At 39.4% G+C, this 19,057-nt stretch overlaps 1 protein-coding gene across 3 annotated transcripts in view; it reads right to left on the minus strand.

Annotated features, from left to right (window-relative positions):
* HDAC8 (histone deacetylase 8) overlaps positions 1–19,057 on the minus strand; it is a 241,139-nt gene that overhangs the window by 142,422 nt on the left and 79,660 nt on the right. For all 3 annotated transcript variants that reach the window (XM_050776375.1, XM_050776378.1, XM_050776376.1), the window contains exons 5-7: positions 17,349–17,461; positions 13,108–13,185; positions 12,401–12,509 (exon numbers count right to left, since the gene is read on the minus strand). In XM_050776375.1, coding sequence (XP_050632332.1) covers positions 12,401–12,509; positions 13,108–13,185; positions 17,349–17,461 — 300 coding nt within the window. The remainder of the gene's footprint in view (positions 1–12,400; positions 12,510–13,107; positions 13,186–17,348; positions 17,462–19,057) is intronic.

A 19,057-nucleotide genomic window follows, 5' to 3' on the forward strand; every position in this document is an offset into this window, starting at 1 on the left:
AAACTATAGTTACATTTGTGTGTATATTTACTGCTTGTGCTTATGCTCTCTGCACTTAGTTTTTACTCTCTAAGCCTTGAAGAATTCACAATTTACCTAGAGCACAGTTTAATACATATGGGTGGGAATACAGGCCTATATCTCTGTTTCTCATTTCCTAATCATATTTTCTACCTTCCTTATATAACTGATACCTCTTCTTTTCCAATTCAATTGCTCACTTTTTGAACTTAGGTGAACAATAGTGATTTGTTAACAATAAACATGCCCCTAGCCCTTGCCTCAGTCTTCTTTACCCCTGAGGGCCTTCCTAAGATTCAAAGCCTGAAATCCTGCCATATAGTTAGCACCTGGCGCAGCTCATCAAAATATAATATCCTTTCCCAGATGATTGGAAATCTCTGCAATGCCGTCATACAATGAGGTGTGCAAGAAAGAGTTTGGGGATTGATTTTCATCATTAACTTGATATTGCATGGTTTTTGTGGGACTTAAAAAGAAACGCATTTTTATTACTTTTAAGTACTGCACATAGAATAACTCCAACTCATCATATTTTAACAGTTATTTTTCTGGGGTAGGATGTATGCTAAACATGCCTATGTTAGAGTGTCTGGTGGATCATTCAGGATCAGTGTCCTGTTGCTTGATGAAATACAGATCACGTCAATGAAATCCAGATGGGGAAACTGGATCTCTGGCAATGGCTGCCAGATCTTCTCCATATGAAATCTCTCTAGTCTGTATGCAAATTCAAAACTCCATATCCTGGAAATCCCAAACCAATCAAGTGGCGCTCCGCTTCTTAGTTACTGGACTAAACACAGGGAAGCGATTCATTCTTCCCTGAGGAAATAAGCATTTCTTACATACATCTATCTTGGCACAAAAAGGGCTGGCTAAGCAAATTAATAGTGTAAACAGGACTGCACTGGGAAATGTTTGTCCTACTTAGGAGAATAAACTTTTTATGCACTTTGTGCATATACACTTACATACAAATAATTGATATGCTAATTACAAATGATTCTTAAAGCCCTTTCCCTGAGGTGCTGTACTATGCTGTTAGTCTAGTTTGAATTACTAGCATGTCCAGTGCTTGAAAGTAATAAAAATGCATTTAAAAATATCCCATGATTCAGACTGGCTTTCCTCTAATTAGGCTGAGTTAGTGAGGCTTGCCTGTATTTAAATAAGATAGATATTTTTCCACTTTACCCCTAACATATTTAACATGGTCTCCCTCCCCTCTCTATTCCCCCATCCCCCTCAACAGGGAGCTGGCACACACAAACCCCTTAGCTTCTGGTTCACTATGCAATGGCACTTGCATCACCTCCAGGCAAACACATTGCTTTTAGCCCCTGGCACACACACATGCCCTTTTGCTTATTAACTTGTTATAGCTTTTTTGAGCAGTTCTTTCCTTTAGTCCTTCTTTTTTTTTTTTTTTTTTTTTTTGATGAAGTCCTGCTCTGTCACCTAGGCTGGAGTGTAGTGGCTTGATCTTGGCTCACTGTGACCTCCGCCTCCTGGGTTCAAGTGATTCAATCTGGCTCAGCCTCCCAAGTAGCTGGGACTACAGGCACGCGCCACCATGCCCAGCTAGTTTTTGTATTTTTAGTCGAGACAGGGTTTCGCCAGGTTGGCCAGGCTGGTCTTGAAATCCTGACTTCAAGTGATCTGCCCGCCTTGGCCTCCCAAAATGCTGGGATTACTGGTGTGAGCCACCGTGCCCAGTCCTTCAGCTCTTCTTTAAGTACCAATGGACATGGCTCTTTTCTGGTAGTACAATGGGTTAACAGTGCACACAGAGCAAAGTCCAGCCAACTTAACATCAGGCTTTTTCATCAGGTGCTGGATATCGGGTTTAACTAAATCTCTGTATAGTCCTTGTCAACACGTCACAACGAGGCAGCTCATCAGTCCTGGCAGCTGCTAGGTGTATGGCAATGTCAGGCACAGTCATTCAAAGCCATAACATGTTGAAGCAAAACCTAAACAGTAGTTTTTCTAGGCTACACTGAAGGGACAGAGCAGTGACTAAAGAATGTGGGAGAGAGAGGATTAGGGCAGAGGTTGGTGGGGGTGCATGGTGGAGAGCAGCTGAGAGGAATAATATGAATTTCGATGTTAGAATATCCTATGAAGCCCAGATTATAGTCAAGTCTGGGTTTCTTTTCAGGGCAGAGTGATGTTAAAGGGTGTAATTTTCAAGATTTCCATTTAGGAGCAAGGTCTTCCTATCTCTGGAGAGTTTCAGAGCATGTTTTAGCATCAGAACTTATTCAACTGCTGCCAAAGAATCAGGTCACTTGCTCCAGGAGGCAGGGATCAGTCAGCATAACAAGAGACCAGAGAAGAGGCACATCAGAGAAACAGCACAAACTCACAGAATTCCAGAAGACTGTCTTCCTTGATACAAATGAAACAATATACCTATGAAGACTTGTTTGCTCAAGGTGGGAGGGACTGTCATGATGGCAGGGCTACTTGGTGCAGTTCAGCAGTCATAAAAGACATCAGTTGAGAAGGGAAGGAGAATATAAGAACTGTCCCTCTAACTACCTGAATTTTAAGTCCTAAGGATTAGGTGAGAGGAAACAACAGTTCACCACTGCAACCCTAAACAAATCCTGAGGACAGGCAGGGTGAGTTCACTGACTGAGGTTTCAGGATAACTCAGTGAAGCACAGTATCTCCTTCTTCCTCATTATCCTACATTCTGACACAGTTAATGCCTCTTGAATTTAATATTTTAAAAGGCACATCAAACTAGGAAGAATAAATGAATGGCTCACTTTGGCCTCATTTCCACCTGTGGCTAACATTAACAGTAACTTTAATTAGTGTCTGAGTCATCCATTTTCCAGAAACAACAGGTAATTTTACATCTGCCATACCCCGAGAGGCAGGATAAGAGTTTATTAAATAGAACAAAAGCATTTAACACAAATACCTTACTTATAGAGGGCTGAGTTCAAAGTGCAAGGCTTATAGAATGAATTAGCAGCTTCTGTTACCTTAATCATTGGGCGAAAGTGAGCTAGTGATTATCAAGGTAGTGTAGCTGTGACCCAAATGAAGAGAGGTAGAATAAGTTTGTAAATAATTTTTTATCAGTTCTCAGATTGTAATGAAATGGGGAATGTATTAGCTTGTGCTCATGATGCTGTAAAGTCAAGAGACAACAGATGCTGGTGAGGCTGTGCAGAAATAGGAATGCTTTTACACTGTTGGTGGGAGTGTAAATTAGTTCAACCATTGCGGAAGACAGTGTGGCGATTCCTCAAGGATCTACCAGAAATACCATTTGACCCAGCAATCCCATTACTGGGTATATACCCAAAGGAATATAAATCATTCTACTATAAAGACACATGCACATGTATGTTTATTGCAGCACTATTTACGATAGCAGACTTGGAACCAACCCAAACGCCCATCAGTGACAGACTGGATAAAAAAAATGTGGCATATATATGCCATGGAATACTATGCAGCCATAAAAATGAATGAGTTCATGTTCTTTGCAGGGACATGGATGAAGCTGGAAGCCATCATTCTCAGCAAACTAACACTGGAACAGAAAACCAAACACTGAATGCTCTTACTCATAAGTGAGAGCTGAACAATGAGAACACATGGACACAGGGAGGGGAACATGACACACTGGGGTTTGTCAGGGGGTGGGGGGCCAGGGGAGGGAGAGCATTAGGACAAATACCTAATGCATGTGGGGCTTAAAACCTAGATGACGGGTTGATAGGTGCAGCAAACCACCATGTTACATGTATAACTATGTAACAAACCTGCACGTTCTGCACATATATCCCAGAACTTAAATTAAACAACAGCAAAAAAAGAACTGCCCAAGACTAGGTAATTTATAGAGGTTCTGCAGGGCTGGGGAAGTCTCAGGAAACTTACAATCACGGCAGAAGGGGAAGCAAAGATGTCCTTCTTCACATAAGAGCAGGAAGAAGTGCAAAGTGAGAGGGGGAAAGCCCCTTATAAAACTATCAGATCTCATGAGAACTCACTATCATGAGAACAGTATGGAGCAATTGCCCCCATGATCTAATCACCTCCCATGAGGTCCCTCTCCCAACACGTGGGGATTACAATTTGGATTACAATTCAAGATGAGATTTGGGTGGGGACACAAAGCTAGACCATATCAGGGATGAAGATGGAAGGCTATATAATTACTTGTTCTCACATGCAAATTTCTAGAGGGTTCATCCATTCTCATCAAATGAAAGAGAAATTTTAAAAAATTGTATTGCTTAAAATATTTATTTATGAATATGTGTGTGTATGCATTGCTTTTGCCACATCACCAGGCCTAAAGGAGTAAATTACACTTGTTGGGCTCTCTTTCACTGAAGATCTACCTGCTTCCTTTTTTTTTTTCTTGAGACAGAGTCTCACTCTGTCATACAGGCTAGAGGGGGGTGGCACAATTTCAGCTCACTGCAACCTCTGTCTCTCAGGTTCAAGTGATTCTCCTGCCTCAGCCTCCTGAGTAGCTGGGATTATAGATGCGCACCACCACACCTAGCTAATTTTTGTATTTTTAGTAGAGACGGGGTTTTATTATATTGCCAGGCTGGTCTTGAACTCCTAGCCTCAAGCAATCTGCCTACCTTGGCCTCCAAAAATGCTGGGATTATAGGTGTGAGCCACCTGTGCCTAGCCCTACCTGCTTCTAAAATTGAATGATAAGGAACCTGGAGTCCCAGGTGGAAGATAAATTCTAGATGACTTATTATAATGAAAGAAAAACCAATCATAATTAAAACATCTCTTCTTTAAATATTAACAGTAAAAGTCAATAGTGAAAGGAAACATTTCCCTTAAATGCCCTTTAGTGATGTCCCTTGGTCCTCATTTTATTCAACTGGTATTGGTTGAACAGCTTAGCATGAATGGAGAATCTCTACCCTTTATGCAGATATGGTCTTCCACGAGGACCAAGAGGTGGTATAAATTTTGCCTATAGTTTAAAAATGCATGATGTTAAAAATTTTTAGCTATACTCATCTAAAACAACCACATGAAAAATATGTAATTCTATGAGAAGACCTCTATAAAATAACATGGGACACTATTCACTTTCTAAAGTAGGGAGTCAGGATTTTCTCCATTGAAAATGAAGGGAAAGGTGGATTTACAGAATCTGCATGTTTTCAAACTTTAGGAATTGAAAACCTAAGAAGTTAATTCTGGCAATATTTATTCTTGTTTTCTATCTATAAAATTACAAATTAAATCCTTGGGATTAAACAATTCTTTTTTGGGCAAAAATCTAAGTTTCACTTTCACAAACAAACACAAAGAATTGCATATACTATGGATCATGTGGTTCATTTGCATAGTTAAATGGTTTCTATTTTGGGGAGGGGATTTTCTACAATCCCCTGAGATACAGCTTTCCAAGAAGTCCCAGGGATGGTATTTTTTTCTTTGTTTACAACCATTAAGTTTCTCACTTCCATGTGACACTTCGGGGAAAATGTAGTCAATAGTTAAGAGGCAGACAGATGTGGGTTCAAACTCAGGCTTCACCATTTACTAAGTGTGAGACCTTAAGAAAGTCAATCTTTTCTCCAGTTTTCTCATATCTCATGAGAAATCAGAATGTATTACAATTCCCATTGTAAAATGGCAATACTAATAGCTACTTTTGTAGGTATTATAGATGGCTACAGGGATCAAATGAAGCAATGTAAATGTTTAGTGTAATTACTGGCACAGGCAAGGGTTCCCTTAGAGCTAAGCTCCAGGGTGCAGAAGCCTCATCTGCCTCATTTGCAAGTACCAGTCATAGAGTAGACAATACATTTTTTGGTCAAATGAATGAATAAAATGCTTTCATTATACTTAAAGATACACACACAACAATGCATGTCAAATGTTAAGCACAGCATCAGGCAAACAATAAACTATGTAGTTTGGTAGCTCCTCCCCAAACTCTCCTTTTTGTCATGAATGTTTTTAAAACCCTGTTGATATAGTTTGAATGTGCGTCCTTTCCAAATATCATGTTGAAATGTGATCCCCAATGTTGGAGGTAGGGCCTGGTGGAAGGTATTTGGGTCTTGGAGGTGGATCCTTCATGAATGGCTTGGTGCTGTCCTCATGGTAATGAGTTAGTTCTCACTTTATGAGTTAATAAGAGCTGGTTGTTAAAATAACCTGGAACTTCCTCCTTTTTCTCTTGCTCCCTCTTGTTGTGTGATATGCTGACTCCCCCTTTGCCTTCCATCATGATTGTAAACTTCCTGAGGCCTCATCAGAAGCTGAGCAGATGCTGGCACCATGCTTTTATAGTCTGCAGAACTGTGAGCCAAATTAACCTCTTACTATTTATAAATAACTGTCACAGGTATTCCTTTATAACAATGCAAAACAGACTAACATACCTATAAAGTGACTTGAGGTGCTCAATTCTTTTGTAGGAAGGTCAGAGTGGCTTCAGAGAGCTGAATTTTGGCCCCAGACCCCAGGAATTGATCCTATGCCTAAAATACCACTGACATGTATTTCAGAAGCAATGATAGAGTCTAAGAAAAATTCTCATGCCATAAACATATAATAGAAAGATACTATAGTTAGTATTAGTAATTTTTTTTCTTCCTTGTTGGGTATTAGTGGGGGCTCAGTATAGACAGACAAAAAGATTCTACCCAGGAATAAAAACTTAGGCTTTAATGAGCTATTCCTTTAATGACTCTGCTGTTGTCCTTTCTGGGTAGGTTACTGGGGTAAGGCCATTAACAGCAGAATTAATATTCCAGAGAAGTAGTTGAAGAGCTATAAAAGAAATATTTAAAATAGAAAAGTATAGTATTTCTCTCATAAAAGGAAAGAGGTATGAATCTTAAGTTGTTTATTCACTTCTGGGGTCTCTGAATTTTTTTTAAGTTAATAGTCTTTGATGGGGAAGAAAAGGTTTCTTTCAATTCTGAGCTACACAATATGAGTCATAGAACTCAAGGCAAATAGGCCAAGGACCAAACACAGGTAGGTTCTTATTTTAATGACTACCATTATGAACTCTGGTTTACTAGAGTAAGGTTATTTCTCTGGTCAGGTTGGTAGCTCTAACTAGCAGAATTTTGCATTTATAGATATAAACACTGCTACTGAATTAGAACTCCATTTTAATGGAATCTTTTAAAAGTCCTATTTGTTGAGAAGTCTGTTTAACAATGTATCTTCCTTTAGGTGAAATTACTAAGTTGAATAGTTGAATATTCTTTTTTTTTTTTTTTTTTTTTTTTTGAGACGGAGTCTCACGCTGTTGCCCAGGTTGGAGTGCAGTGGGCGATCTCGGCTCACTGCAAGCTCCGCCTCCCGGGTTCCCGCCATTCTCCTGCCTCAGCCTCCTGAGTAGCTGGGACTACAGGCGCCCGCCACCGCGCCCGGCTAATTTTTTGTATTTTTAGTAGAGACGGGGTTTCACTGTGGTCTCGATCTCCTGACCTTGTGATCCGCCCGCCTCGGCCTCCCAAAGTGCTGGGATTACAGGCTTGAGCCACCGCGCCCGGCCAAGTTGAATATTCTTAATAAAACATGATTGTTTTTCAAAACTTTGAACTGTCAACTTCACCCATCTACATTATAAGCACTTTATATATGGTTTTCTTATGCGATATCTATTGGTAATCAGATATTTAGTAAAGAATACTTTCTGGCTGTTAGGGCTATAAAATGATAGGCAGGATGAGAATTAAGAAGTATCGGCACAATTCTAAGTTTCTTCGTTTGAACTTCACATATGTCACATATGTCATGGAAGTTCAGAGTGGGCAAGTACTTGGGTCATCCTGAAAGATTTGAGATTTCAGAGTGGTACCCTACTATTTATCAAAACCTCCCTTTAACCAACAGCAAGGCCATAATTGTTAGTGTCCTTTTCTCTCAGAATCCTTAACTATAAATGCTCCCAAAGTCGTCAACAAAGAGTTTTAGGTAACATTAAACATTATTAAGACTATCTCAGATTGTATTCAAATATATTATACTTAGAGAGCAAATAGGTTAAACATAGGCTGTGTAATATGTCCTGTTTCAGATGATAAAACTTGGGAATTAGCAAACCCTCCCTTTCGCAAAGCAGCCTCCCTTTCCCACCAACCTTCATGGGTATATGCGTGTGTGGCCCAGGGATGGGTGGTGGTGGGGTCAGGTTTAGGCCTTCACATACATAGAAAATATAGTATACCTCTATCATCTCTATACTAGGACTATAGGCTTCCATTTGAAGGAGGAGGTATGCTTACCAGAGCAATGTTGATAATGTTCCTTTATGCTGGTTAAAGCAGGGCTCTACTTGTGATACCAACTCTAGCAGCTCCCATGAAAATTATGGAAAGCCTTTGGGAATTAGTGACCCTTGACCTTAGAATTGAATGATCTAGGGAGATCTCACTGTGAAATCTGTCATTTATAGAAAATGGAACTTGAGATCTTCTGGTGTTAGAAAATTTTCATGTAAAGATTCCATGTCCAGTCTATTACAAAAAGAAACTCTAAGCCAATTTTTAAATGAAGGGGGTATATTCAAGCTTAAACTAAAACCATTAAGTTCCTGCCTGATTAGCTGGCAAAGTAAAAAAGGCTACAGCAGAGGAAAAAACCATTTTAGAAAGGAAAAGAGGAAGAAAGAAAGGGAGGAAGGGAAGAACTAAGGAAGAAAAGGAAGGAAAAGGAGAAAAGGAAGAGAAAAGACAAGAAAAGGAAGGAAGGAAGAAAAGTAAAGGAAAGAAGAAAGAAAGAAGGAAAGGAAAAAGGATCAATTCATGAGCAAACTAGAAATTGGTTGGCAAATAAAAATGAGAGCATCTTATAAGTGAACCAGCAATAAGAGGTCCTTTACATATCACAAGTAAGGAGTGAGTCAGAGAACCAGAGGGGTCATGAAATAAAAAGGATGAAAAGGGGCCAGGCGCGGTGGCTCACACCTGTAATCCCAGTACTTTGGGAGGCTGAGGTGGGCGGATCACCAGGTCAGGTGATCGAGAACATAGTTGCTAACATGGTGAAACCCCATCTTTACTAAAAATACAAAAAAATTAGCTAGGTGTGGTGGTGGGCGCCCGTAGTCCCAGCTACTTGGGAGGCTGAGGCAGGATAATGGCGTGAACCCAGAGGTGGAGCTTGCAGTGAGCCTAGATCGCATCACTGCACTCTAGCCTGGGCAACAGAGTGAGATTTCATCTCAAAAAAATAAATAAAATAAAATGAAAGGATGAAAAGAAGACAGTAGATAAATTGAATGACTTTTTATAAAAAGATTAAGCCATTCCTATGTGTAATATATCTTTTGAGGTTGGCAGAAGGGTCAGAGGTAACAATGGCAAATGTGTAAGAGACTGTTTCCAAGCCACATACCAGAAGTATTCAAAAGCATAACGCCTGGGACTGAGTGATCTAGTTACCAGGGCTGGCCCTCTGCAAAACTCTTGGCAAAGATCGCTGTGGTTTTTGGTACCCCTTTCCCTCTACTGCTCCATTATGCAATTCCTCCTCCTCAGAATACTCAGGGAGCTCATGCTCTGACCCCTTCACAATTCATTGTCAAGAATGGCACTGTGAAGGTATACCTCATCTCTACTAAAAGTTTTTTTTTTTTTTTTTTTTTTTAATTAGCCAGATGTGGTATTGTGTGCCTGTTTGTCCCAGCCACTTGGGAAGCTGAAGCAAGGAGATCACTTGAATCCAGGAGGTCAATGCTACAGTGAGCCGTGACCACCATTGTACTCCAGCCTGGGCAACAGGGGAAGACCCTGTCCACCACCCCAAAAAAGAAAGGCTCTGTGAAACTATGGTACAGGAGGGGTGAGGATGAGAGGTTGTGCCAAAATTTCATTTTAAGGACTATTTCTAATTGTAGAATAAAAGTATGTTTCCTGTTAAAGGAATTTCAGGTATTAATCCAACAGATGAGAGAGACAGTTGGGCCAGGAAGCCTTCTTGGTACCCTTGGAATCATAGGTGCCTTCACATAATGCCCTGACCAGACTTGACTTCTGAAGGAAAGCAAAGGAAAAATGTTATTACACCTCTAATGAAAACCCGGAACCTGTTATTCTGGATGATCACTGTGTGGCTTGCATTGCCAGTGTGGGTCCACAGGCAAAGGGGCCCTCGGAACTATAAACTGATGAGTGTCTGGTTCTTTAGTAGGCAAGCTGGAAGAATTTTTAATAAATGCTAGCCTCCTGTACACAAAAGCCATCAATCTATTGGGATGCGAGTGGCATCATGCTTTTTGTAAAGGGAAATCATGTGTAATCTTCTACAGATCTTTTTCTTGGGGCTAAACTTACTTTAAAAATGCTTCTGATTAGGTTTGATACCAAGGCTATTTTTAAACACGAATTACCATGGGATTTAAAATATTTTTTTATCATGTAGTAGGAACTGGTCTACAGAAAAAAAAGAGAAAATATAGGGTAGAAACAGATATTTTTTTCTGACTGAAGAAGGATAAATAGTAGACTTCTTTGGGGGTGGGCACTGGAAAATCCTCAAGTCTGCAGATAATACTCAGCTTTCCCAGGCAGTGAAATGCCAAGTTGATGGGAGATAAAGAAGATCTCAGGAGGTTTTATGATTGGCAGATAACCTTCAATAGGGGCATATGTAAGGTGATCCATTTAGGGATTTGTAAGGGGTACATGTAAGGTGATCCATTTAGGGTGATCCATCTAGGGAGCACTAGATATTACAAACTACACTTGCACGATGATGAGTGCTGACCTTTCAATTAAGACCCAGGATAGGGCTCTAGGAAACACTGTGGACAGTGCACTGAGGAGAACAACCTAGTTTTCTGTTATGACAAAAAAAAAAAAAAAAAAAAAAAAGGGCAACAAAATCGGGCACTGTTAAGAAGGGTATTAAAACAAAAACAAAATAATTCTCCTTTTACATAGAACTGCAGGATATCTTTATTGGTAAAGTTACATAAGCAGCTCTGATTTGCACATCTCAAGAACAGAAGAGAGCTTAAGGGGAACAAAGAAGGGCAATTAAACCATTGATGGCAGGCTCCAAAAAAAAAAGGTTTTTTCAGTATGATAATACAGAGGTAGCCAGGAGTCATGATCAAAATTATGAAGAGGCTTATGCTGCTGAATAACTGAATGATGACTTGGCTCACCAAATCTTTTGAGCTAAGAGGCACTTTTGAAGCATAAAGTTTTTATTTTTTAATAATTCTGCTCTGTTTATACAACTGCCAGTGATGATAGCCAGTGCAGGCAGGCTCCTTTGGGAAGAACCTCCACCAGAGGTTGGGAGAAATACGAGCTAAGTTGGGGAGGGATCAAGAGTACCTCAATTCCCATTACTTACCTTCGGTAATGTTGACTTGCTGACTTCTATTTTTTTTTTTTTTTTTTTTTTTTTTTTTTTTTTTTTTTTTTTGAGACGGAGTCTCGCTCTGTAGCCCAGGCTGGAGTGCAGTGGCCGGATCTCAGCTCACTGCAAGCTCCGCCTCCCGGGTTCATGCCATTCTCCGGCCTCAGCCTCCCGAGTAGCTGGGACTACAGGCGCCCGCCACCTCGCCCGGCTAGTTTTTTGTATTTCTTAGTAGAGACGGGGTTTCACCGTGTTATCCAGGATGGTCTCGATCTCCTGACCTCGTGATCCACCCGTCTCGGCCTCCCAAAGTGCTGGGATTACAGGCTTGAGCCACCGCGCCCAGTCGCTGACTTCTAGTTGGATTTGCTTTCTCTGCCACCACTTGTGCCTGACCAATCTCAATTTTTATGAATATGAGTTTAGCACAACCTCCCACCCCCATTCCATAGGGCTTTTCAACTCCAGTGGTCCACATATTGGCACCAATGTGTCTGCCTACGATTGTCCGTAACTTAATCCTTAACCATGGTATAAAAAGAACAGGTATCTGACTCCAATTTTAACACAGCGGATAAAACGTAAGAATGCATGATGAATAATAATAGTCAATTCTCTAATATTTACACCAGTAGAAGAAGGCACAGGTCTCCATAATGAACCCTGACAACTGAAATGAACCCTGTCAGGTTGATGAAATAACACACATGCAGGTTTCTTTATCTAAGAAAGCAGCAAATAAGGGATTCTTCAGGATAGCCTAAAAGCTCTGCTCTTGGGATGGCCTTAATCATATTGAGTAGTGGGTAAGATCCAACCTGGAGCATGGCTCTGGTCCAACTGCTTGGCTCTGTCATACAGCGGATAGCTACTGATCAAATAGGCATAATGACCAGTATACAAAAGCTTTATAGGTATGTAGACGTTTTCTTTTACATTGTTCTTGTTTACATTGTGAGATAGGGGCCATTTCATCCTACAGAACTGTAATCTACTTATTACTGGCTCAGTGTTGCTGCCATACCTTTCAAAGATTTGGTAATATTTTTCATCTTGTATGCCATCCTGAATGGGCACATTTACACTGTAGTACCGTCCCTTCCCTAGGCCAACATCAGACACGTCACCTGTTCCTATAAAAGAGAAGAACACTATGATCACTTATTAGGAACATGAGAACCCAGAAAACTTAAAGGATTTCCTGATAGGAATTCAGAAGACTGAAAAGATCAATTAGGAGAATAATCCTGAATGAATTAGTGATAGTTTCCAGGGAAAGAAATTAAGAAAAATAATATAAAGAAGTAACTGTTGTAAACAATCTTGGAGAAGCAGGCAAACCATAAGGAAACTGAAAAACCTTAGTTTTCATCTTACTGGATCAAATGAAAAAATAAGAGATTAACTCCTTTGCTTGGCTTCATGCTTTTTAGGTGGACATAATATCAATTTATCACTGCAATTATTCAGGATGTTAGGAGTTGCATGGGGTGTCTACTACTGTAGTAAGCATAAGTGATCTGTTGACAGCCCATAAAAATCACCTGGAAAAAGAAACAACTTTAATGTCATTCTTCTTGTTATTGTCACCTGAGGTAACGTGTGTTAAAAGTTTGCATAGGACTGTAGCAATAAGGCATTAACAGCATGGAACTGTCCAAGTGTAAGAAATGTATAGAAGAATTTCAGTATTTAGTCATCAAATGTAATATTGAGTTTATGATCACTTGCCTGGGAAAAATCCCGGGGAGAATTTGTGCAGGGACACGGTCATGACTTTGGAGGTGAAACTGAAGGCGTCTTCTACACCTAACAGATAAAGAAACATCAAAATAATCACTTCGGGATATGGCATTCCTATTTTCAACATCTGAAAATCTAGAGCAGCTGTGAGAAGCAGGGTAGATGAGAAGGCAGCAATACAAAACTAACAAGCTGAGAAATAAAAGTAATACAAACCTCTGGTCTCTAATCTCGTAATTACAAGATGAGGTAGAACTTTGGCCCCAAGTGAAGTTTGGGGGTTCCTTTTCAAACTCATGGAAAACTATAACTGGACTTCCTTTTCCAAGCAATGGGATGTCTGGGCTCTCTTTGACAACCTGTTCTAAAAAGTAGGGAAGGGCGAGAGCCTAGAATTGAGGCATTATCAACAGAATTCAATAAGGGAAACTGGCACCATCTTACAAGTTGTACGTTTTGTTTTGTTTAAGTGGTTATAGTTAAAGTCTTGGGATTTTTTCCAAAGATGTACAATGTGATAACCCTTTGAAAAATATGAGCAATACAAATATTAGCCATTATATACCAAAAATCTAATTATAAAGTGCCTCTCTATAATGCAGATTTGGTTATAAATAAGTAACTTATAGTACATCTTTCTGGCTAAAACATGGAAGGCTGAAAACAGCCATGACCTTGTCTCCTAATAGCAGCCTCATAACAGTGTTTTAAAACCTGAAGAAAGATGGGGGAAAAACTTTTCAAGAAAGGGGTCTGTTTTCCATTTTAACTTAGTAAACGATTAGAGGCCTGGGAGATTAAAGCTGGGATTTAAAGTAAACCTCACAAGCCTCTACGTATACAGGTAAACACACTGCCCACCTCCACCCCTTTCCTCTCACATATAGTCACACTATGTTCAGATAATCAATCTGTAAAATGGGAGGACTATTAGCAAATTCAGGTACTGTCCTCTTTCTTACTTCAAACAAAAATTGTTTCTGTATTTATTTAATGTTTTCAGTCTTCACTACAGCCCAACAGCAACTTTAAAAAAATATTAACTCTATTTGTATATAATAGGTATGTTTGAATTTCCCAAGCCTTATGTTTTGCCCTAGGGAGGCAGTTAAAACCAGTTAAAGGCTCTAGGCAAAAAATATGAAGTAAACAAAATAAAACAAACAAAATAAATGAAAATAGTACTTCAACTTAGAAATGAAGTCTTAAACAAGGATAATTCATGAAAATCCTGATTATCGATCAATCCAGAAATGTACCAATTTACACTTGGACCAATCATGTATGAGAGTTCCCAAACTATTGTTATTCTCTTTAATCTTAGGCAGAAAGAATGGTCTTGCTCTAATTTGCCTTTCTTTAAGTATTAGAGTGTTGAGCACCTTTTCATAAGTTTAGTGGCCATTTGTATTTCTTCTCATGGGAAATACCACTAGGCACAGTTATAAAATCATACTTTAAAAGGAGGTGAACACAGATAGGAGGAAGCTATGGACTTGGTGGGAAAGAGCAGAGTGGTTAGGTAGATGAAAGAAGGCAAGGATGGGGTAGGGGTGGCTAGTGAAGCCACTACAGGATGCTAGTTATGGAATCATGGAGGATTTAAAATAAACCAAATGCGTAAGAGTTTGGGGGTGGGGCAGGGGTCACTGTAAGGGAGGTGCTAAAGAGGGGAAATAAACTGAAATGAAACACACCATAAAAGTTGGCTAAAACAGGAAACTCTGAAGGGTGTAGAAATAACATTGCAAATGGAAAGAATGGTTTCAGGTGACAGTTTCGGTTCATTCTTATATGGTTCTGTAGTTGATTGTATTCTTAAACTCTGATACTAATAGTCTGAATTTCATAATCATTTATTGATCAAATATTTTAATGAGCCACTACTATATGCATAGTACTGTTGGTTCAAGGCGTTACATAAAACAGGAAGAAGTAAACAACTTGATCTCTGCTCTGAAGGAACTTATAGTTTCTATGGGAAGAGAAGACACAGACACATTAAAAAATTAATTAAAAATACAAGGCAATATGTAATGAAATATCAAATTGGTGGTATGAACAATACAGGACTTGAGAGGAGGGGGAGAACACTTGAGAGGGAGTGGTCAGGGCAAATCTGCTACTGTTGGAACTTGAATAAATGGGTAGAACTTGGGACAGTTGAAACAAAACTAAATTAGGAAAAAAAGGAGGCAAAGTCAGGGAGGTGGGAATAGTGAGATGTGTCTGGGAACACTGAGCCATGTCATGAATAGTGAGACATGTCATGAATAGTTAGACATGCTCATTGAGTAGTATAGCCTGGACAGCAAGTAATGAGAGATAAGGGTGGAAAGATAAGGTGAGGCCTATTCAAGGTAGGCCTTGAAAGACTGGATAATGACCGTGGACCTTATCTTGAAGACCACTGTTTTTCAAAGTGTGGCCTACAGAACAGCTGAGGTATTAAAACGTAGTTTCTTTGGTTCCTTGCCAGACCTACTAAATCTGAATATCTGGTGGATATGGCCCAGCAATCTGCATTTTAAAACAAACTTCCCCAGGTCGTCTTGACGCACTTTCAAGTTTGAGAACCACTGCTGTAGGCCAGGGGTCAACGAACTAAGTGGCTAAATAGTAAACATTTTCGGCTTTGCAAACTACTCAATGTCTCTATTGCACATGCACACACATATATACACACACACACGGACACTTTTTTCAATATATTTTCTCTTTTATAACCCTTTAAAAATGGAAAAACCATTTAAAAAACTTTTTTAAGAGACAATGCCTTGCTCTGTCGCCCAAGCTGGAGTGCAGTGGCACGGTCGTAATTCACTACAGCCTCGACCTCCTGGGCTCAAGCGATCCTCCTGCCTCAGCCTCCTAAGTAGCTAGGAATATAAGCACACAACACCAAACTCAGCTAATTTTTTTCGAGATGGGGGTTTCACTTTGTTGGCCAGGCTGGTCTCAAACTCATGGTTTCAAAGAGTCCTCCCACTTCAGCCTTCCAAAATATTGGGATCACAGGCATGAGCTACTGCACTTGGCTGGAAAAACCATTTTTGACCATTCTTAGCTTACTGGCCATACAAAAATAAGCCAAAGGTCAAATGCTACCCCTTGTTATAGGCAATAAGGAGTCTCTGAAGGCTTTTGAGCAAGGCTATGTTTTGCACTGGTTGAGCATTCAGATATTTAGTGAAAATGGTTCTCAAAGTAGTATATTAGTGGTTTTAACCTCTCTTCTCTCTGTCATTGTTTAATTTTCTGTCATCGTTCCATGGTAGTATCCATGCAGATGAAGCTCTCTGGAAAGGTTCCCTCAACGATTTCATCCTTCTTTCTCTGTTTTGGCAGCAGAGCTGACCCTAACTTCAGACATATAATATTCTTTTCCTCTCTATGCCTTGATTATGTTTGTCTCAAAAAAAAAAACAAAAAACAAAAAACAAAAAACAAAAACCTTGGAAACAGGGAAATGGCAATCATTGATGTGAGGGAGGAGTATTTTTAAGTAAGAATTTATGGGATAAGTGTTCTTAAATAAATGGAAATACTACGTGTCCCAGACAGGATTTCTTAAAGAAACAGAATGTGGCATCTGTCACTGGAGCTCTACATTCTAGATGGAAAATACATAGGATGGTCAGATAAGTCCTGTCAGTGGAGTCTTCTAAGAGAGGATTAATGGGTTAAGGCAAACTGTTAAGCGATTCTGCTATTAAACATTAGGGAAGATGTCCTGTTTGTACGGCACTAAATATTTTAGCAATACAAAGAAACGACACAGATTCTGATCACTACACGAGTTGGCAGCCTATTGGTGAAAAATTTCAGACTGTTAGCCCATCATACGCCCATTCTATCTTGAGAAAAGCATCAATGAAAAGAGACAAGACTGTCATCTCTATAGATTCCCTTAGAACCAGTGGAAATGGCCTGAGGGAGGTTACTGAGCACTGGAGTAAACACTAGGTAAGATTTTCACTTCTTAACATTCTCTATTAGTTCTAGAGGTTTGCTACAGGAGGAGAGAGGAGAGGAAATTACAGGAGCCTGGCTTGGGCAGCAAAGCAGGAATTGCATCAATTAGAGGAATCACTACACTACCTACTTTAAATTCTCAATTAGGAAAATTTCAATTATAGCAGACATTTCTACCAGTTGCCTAGAAGCAGCGTAACTGATAAAAACCTGCTGTCCTAGCAGCAAAGCATCTTTAAAACCAAAGGGCTTACCATCTCCATGGTGCAGATCCAAATCCACGTAGAGAATACGCTCAAATTTCCGTCGCAATCGTAATATTCCCAGGACAGCATCATTGAGATAACAAAAACCAGATGCTTCATCTCTGTAAGAAAACAAGTTGCTACAGCCAACAGCCAAAAAGCAATCCAAGGGAGTCTTATCCAAGGGAGTCTTTACAGCCAAGGATCTAACCCTTGAGATCTAGTCCCCTAAAGTTTCCCCTTCTTTTAAGAAAAACAAAAATCCATCTACAAAGATTATAAGTAAATGACCCAGAATGATCAGGGAATGAAGTGTTTCAGTAAAGAAAATATTCGGGTAAACTGGTAACATTTTCCATTCATGATCCCAGATTTTCAAAGCATTAGAATATTATAACTATATTGAACAAGAGAGAACCACCTTTCCCTGGATTTAGGAATCACTTCAAAAAATTTGTATACCCTGGGGTCATCACGAGGAACACTGGTAATCACTTACAGGACTTTAAGAAAGCTAGAATCTAGAAGAGGCCTTAAAGACAATCTTGCTCAGCCAGATGTTAGAGATTGGATTCTCTGTACTGACCCTATGACATAACCTAGAATTTTTAAAAAGTTAGTTTTGGCACTTGTTGCTCATAAAAGCTGAGTGTAGAACATACAAATGCATAATCTCCTGGGCAGTATAATGTGGTTGCCTGTCTGTAAATGCAATTATTACAATGAAGAGTGAAGCAGTCTTTTCTAAAGTTGTTTTGTTTTCTTTACTAAAATTGTCTTCATTGACTTCACTGGTGTCCTTTAACTTTTGTGCTATCAGTGATACTGCGTCACTTTAACCCCTTGTCAAGGTTAAACTGCTCTTTTACTACACTTCCATTAAGCCTTGCTGATTAGATGTAAAATAACATTCTTTATCATCAAGAGTATACTATAAGTTATTTTTAAGGCCTCATCCTAAATGCTTAATTTATTTTGCTTCCACAGACACTTCAAATATCCAGCCCATTTTTTCTGAGTTCTCCTTGAGATTGCCTAGGCATAAGCAACAGTTAAAATGGCATCTTTGCTACTATGAGACTGTAAAGCTCTTTGTAGTGCCTACACAATGCATAAACTTCTTCATGAGATCTCTTCCATAATAACATTTCATATTCTAAATAATGCCCTGGTTCACAGGCTGAATCAATGACATGTAGACTGGCAAGCAGAAGGTTGGTAAAAATATCTTTAGACACTGACTCTGCTTCATGATGGTGAACTCAGCAATCATCTAGCCAAAAAAAAGCTTGGCCTTAGGTATGCAACCAGGTAAAGACCAATTAAAGAAAAAGATTTCTCCATCTATGAATTCTCTTTAAATAAGAATTAAATATGTGATTTTTGGAAGTTCTTAGATGCGAATGCTATTTTCCAATTATGAAAAGTTTACATTTTGTAAGTTTACTGCCTTAGCACATTAAAAAAAGAGATAATCTGTCATCCTTTTGAACATCAATAACTTTTAGGTAGATGGGACGGAACACTAAGTGCTAGGCAAAAAGAGGAGAGAGATGTGGAGGAAGAGTACAAATCAATACAAGACATACTTCCTTTCCTCACAGAACTTACAATTAAATTGGGGAGATAAGGCATAAAACAAACAAAAAAGGCAACCAGAAATAATATGGCACATAAAGAAGAATACAGAGAAAAGCTACAGAGAAAATTGACAAAGT

This window comes from Macaca thibetana, chromosome X, assembly GCF_024542745.1.
Source record: "Macaca thibetana thibetana isolate TM-01 chromosome X, ASM2454274v1, whole genome shotgun sequence".
Classification (NCBI taxonomy): domain Eukaryota; kingdom Metazoa; phylum Chordata; class Mammalia; order Primates; family Cercopithecidae; genus Macaca; species Macaca thibetana.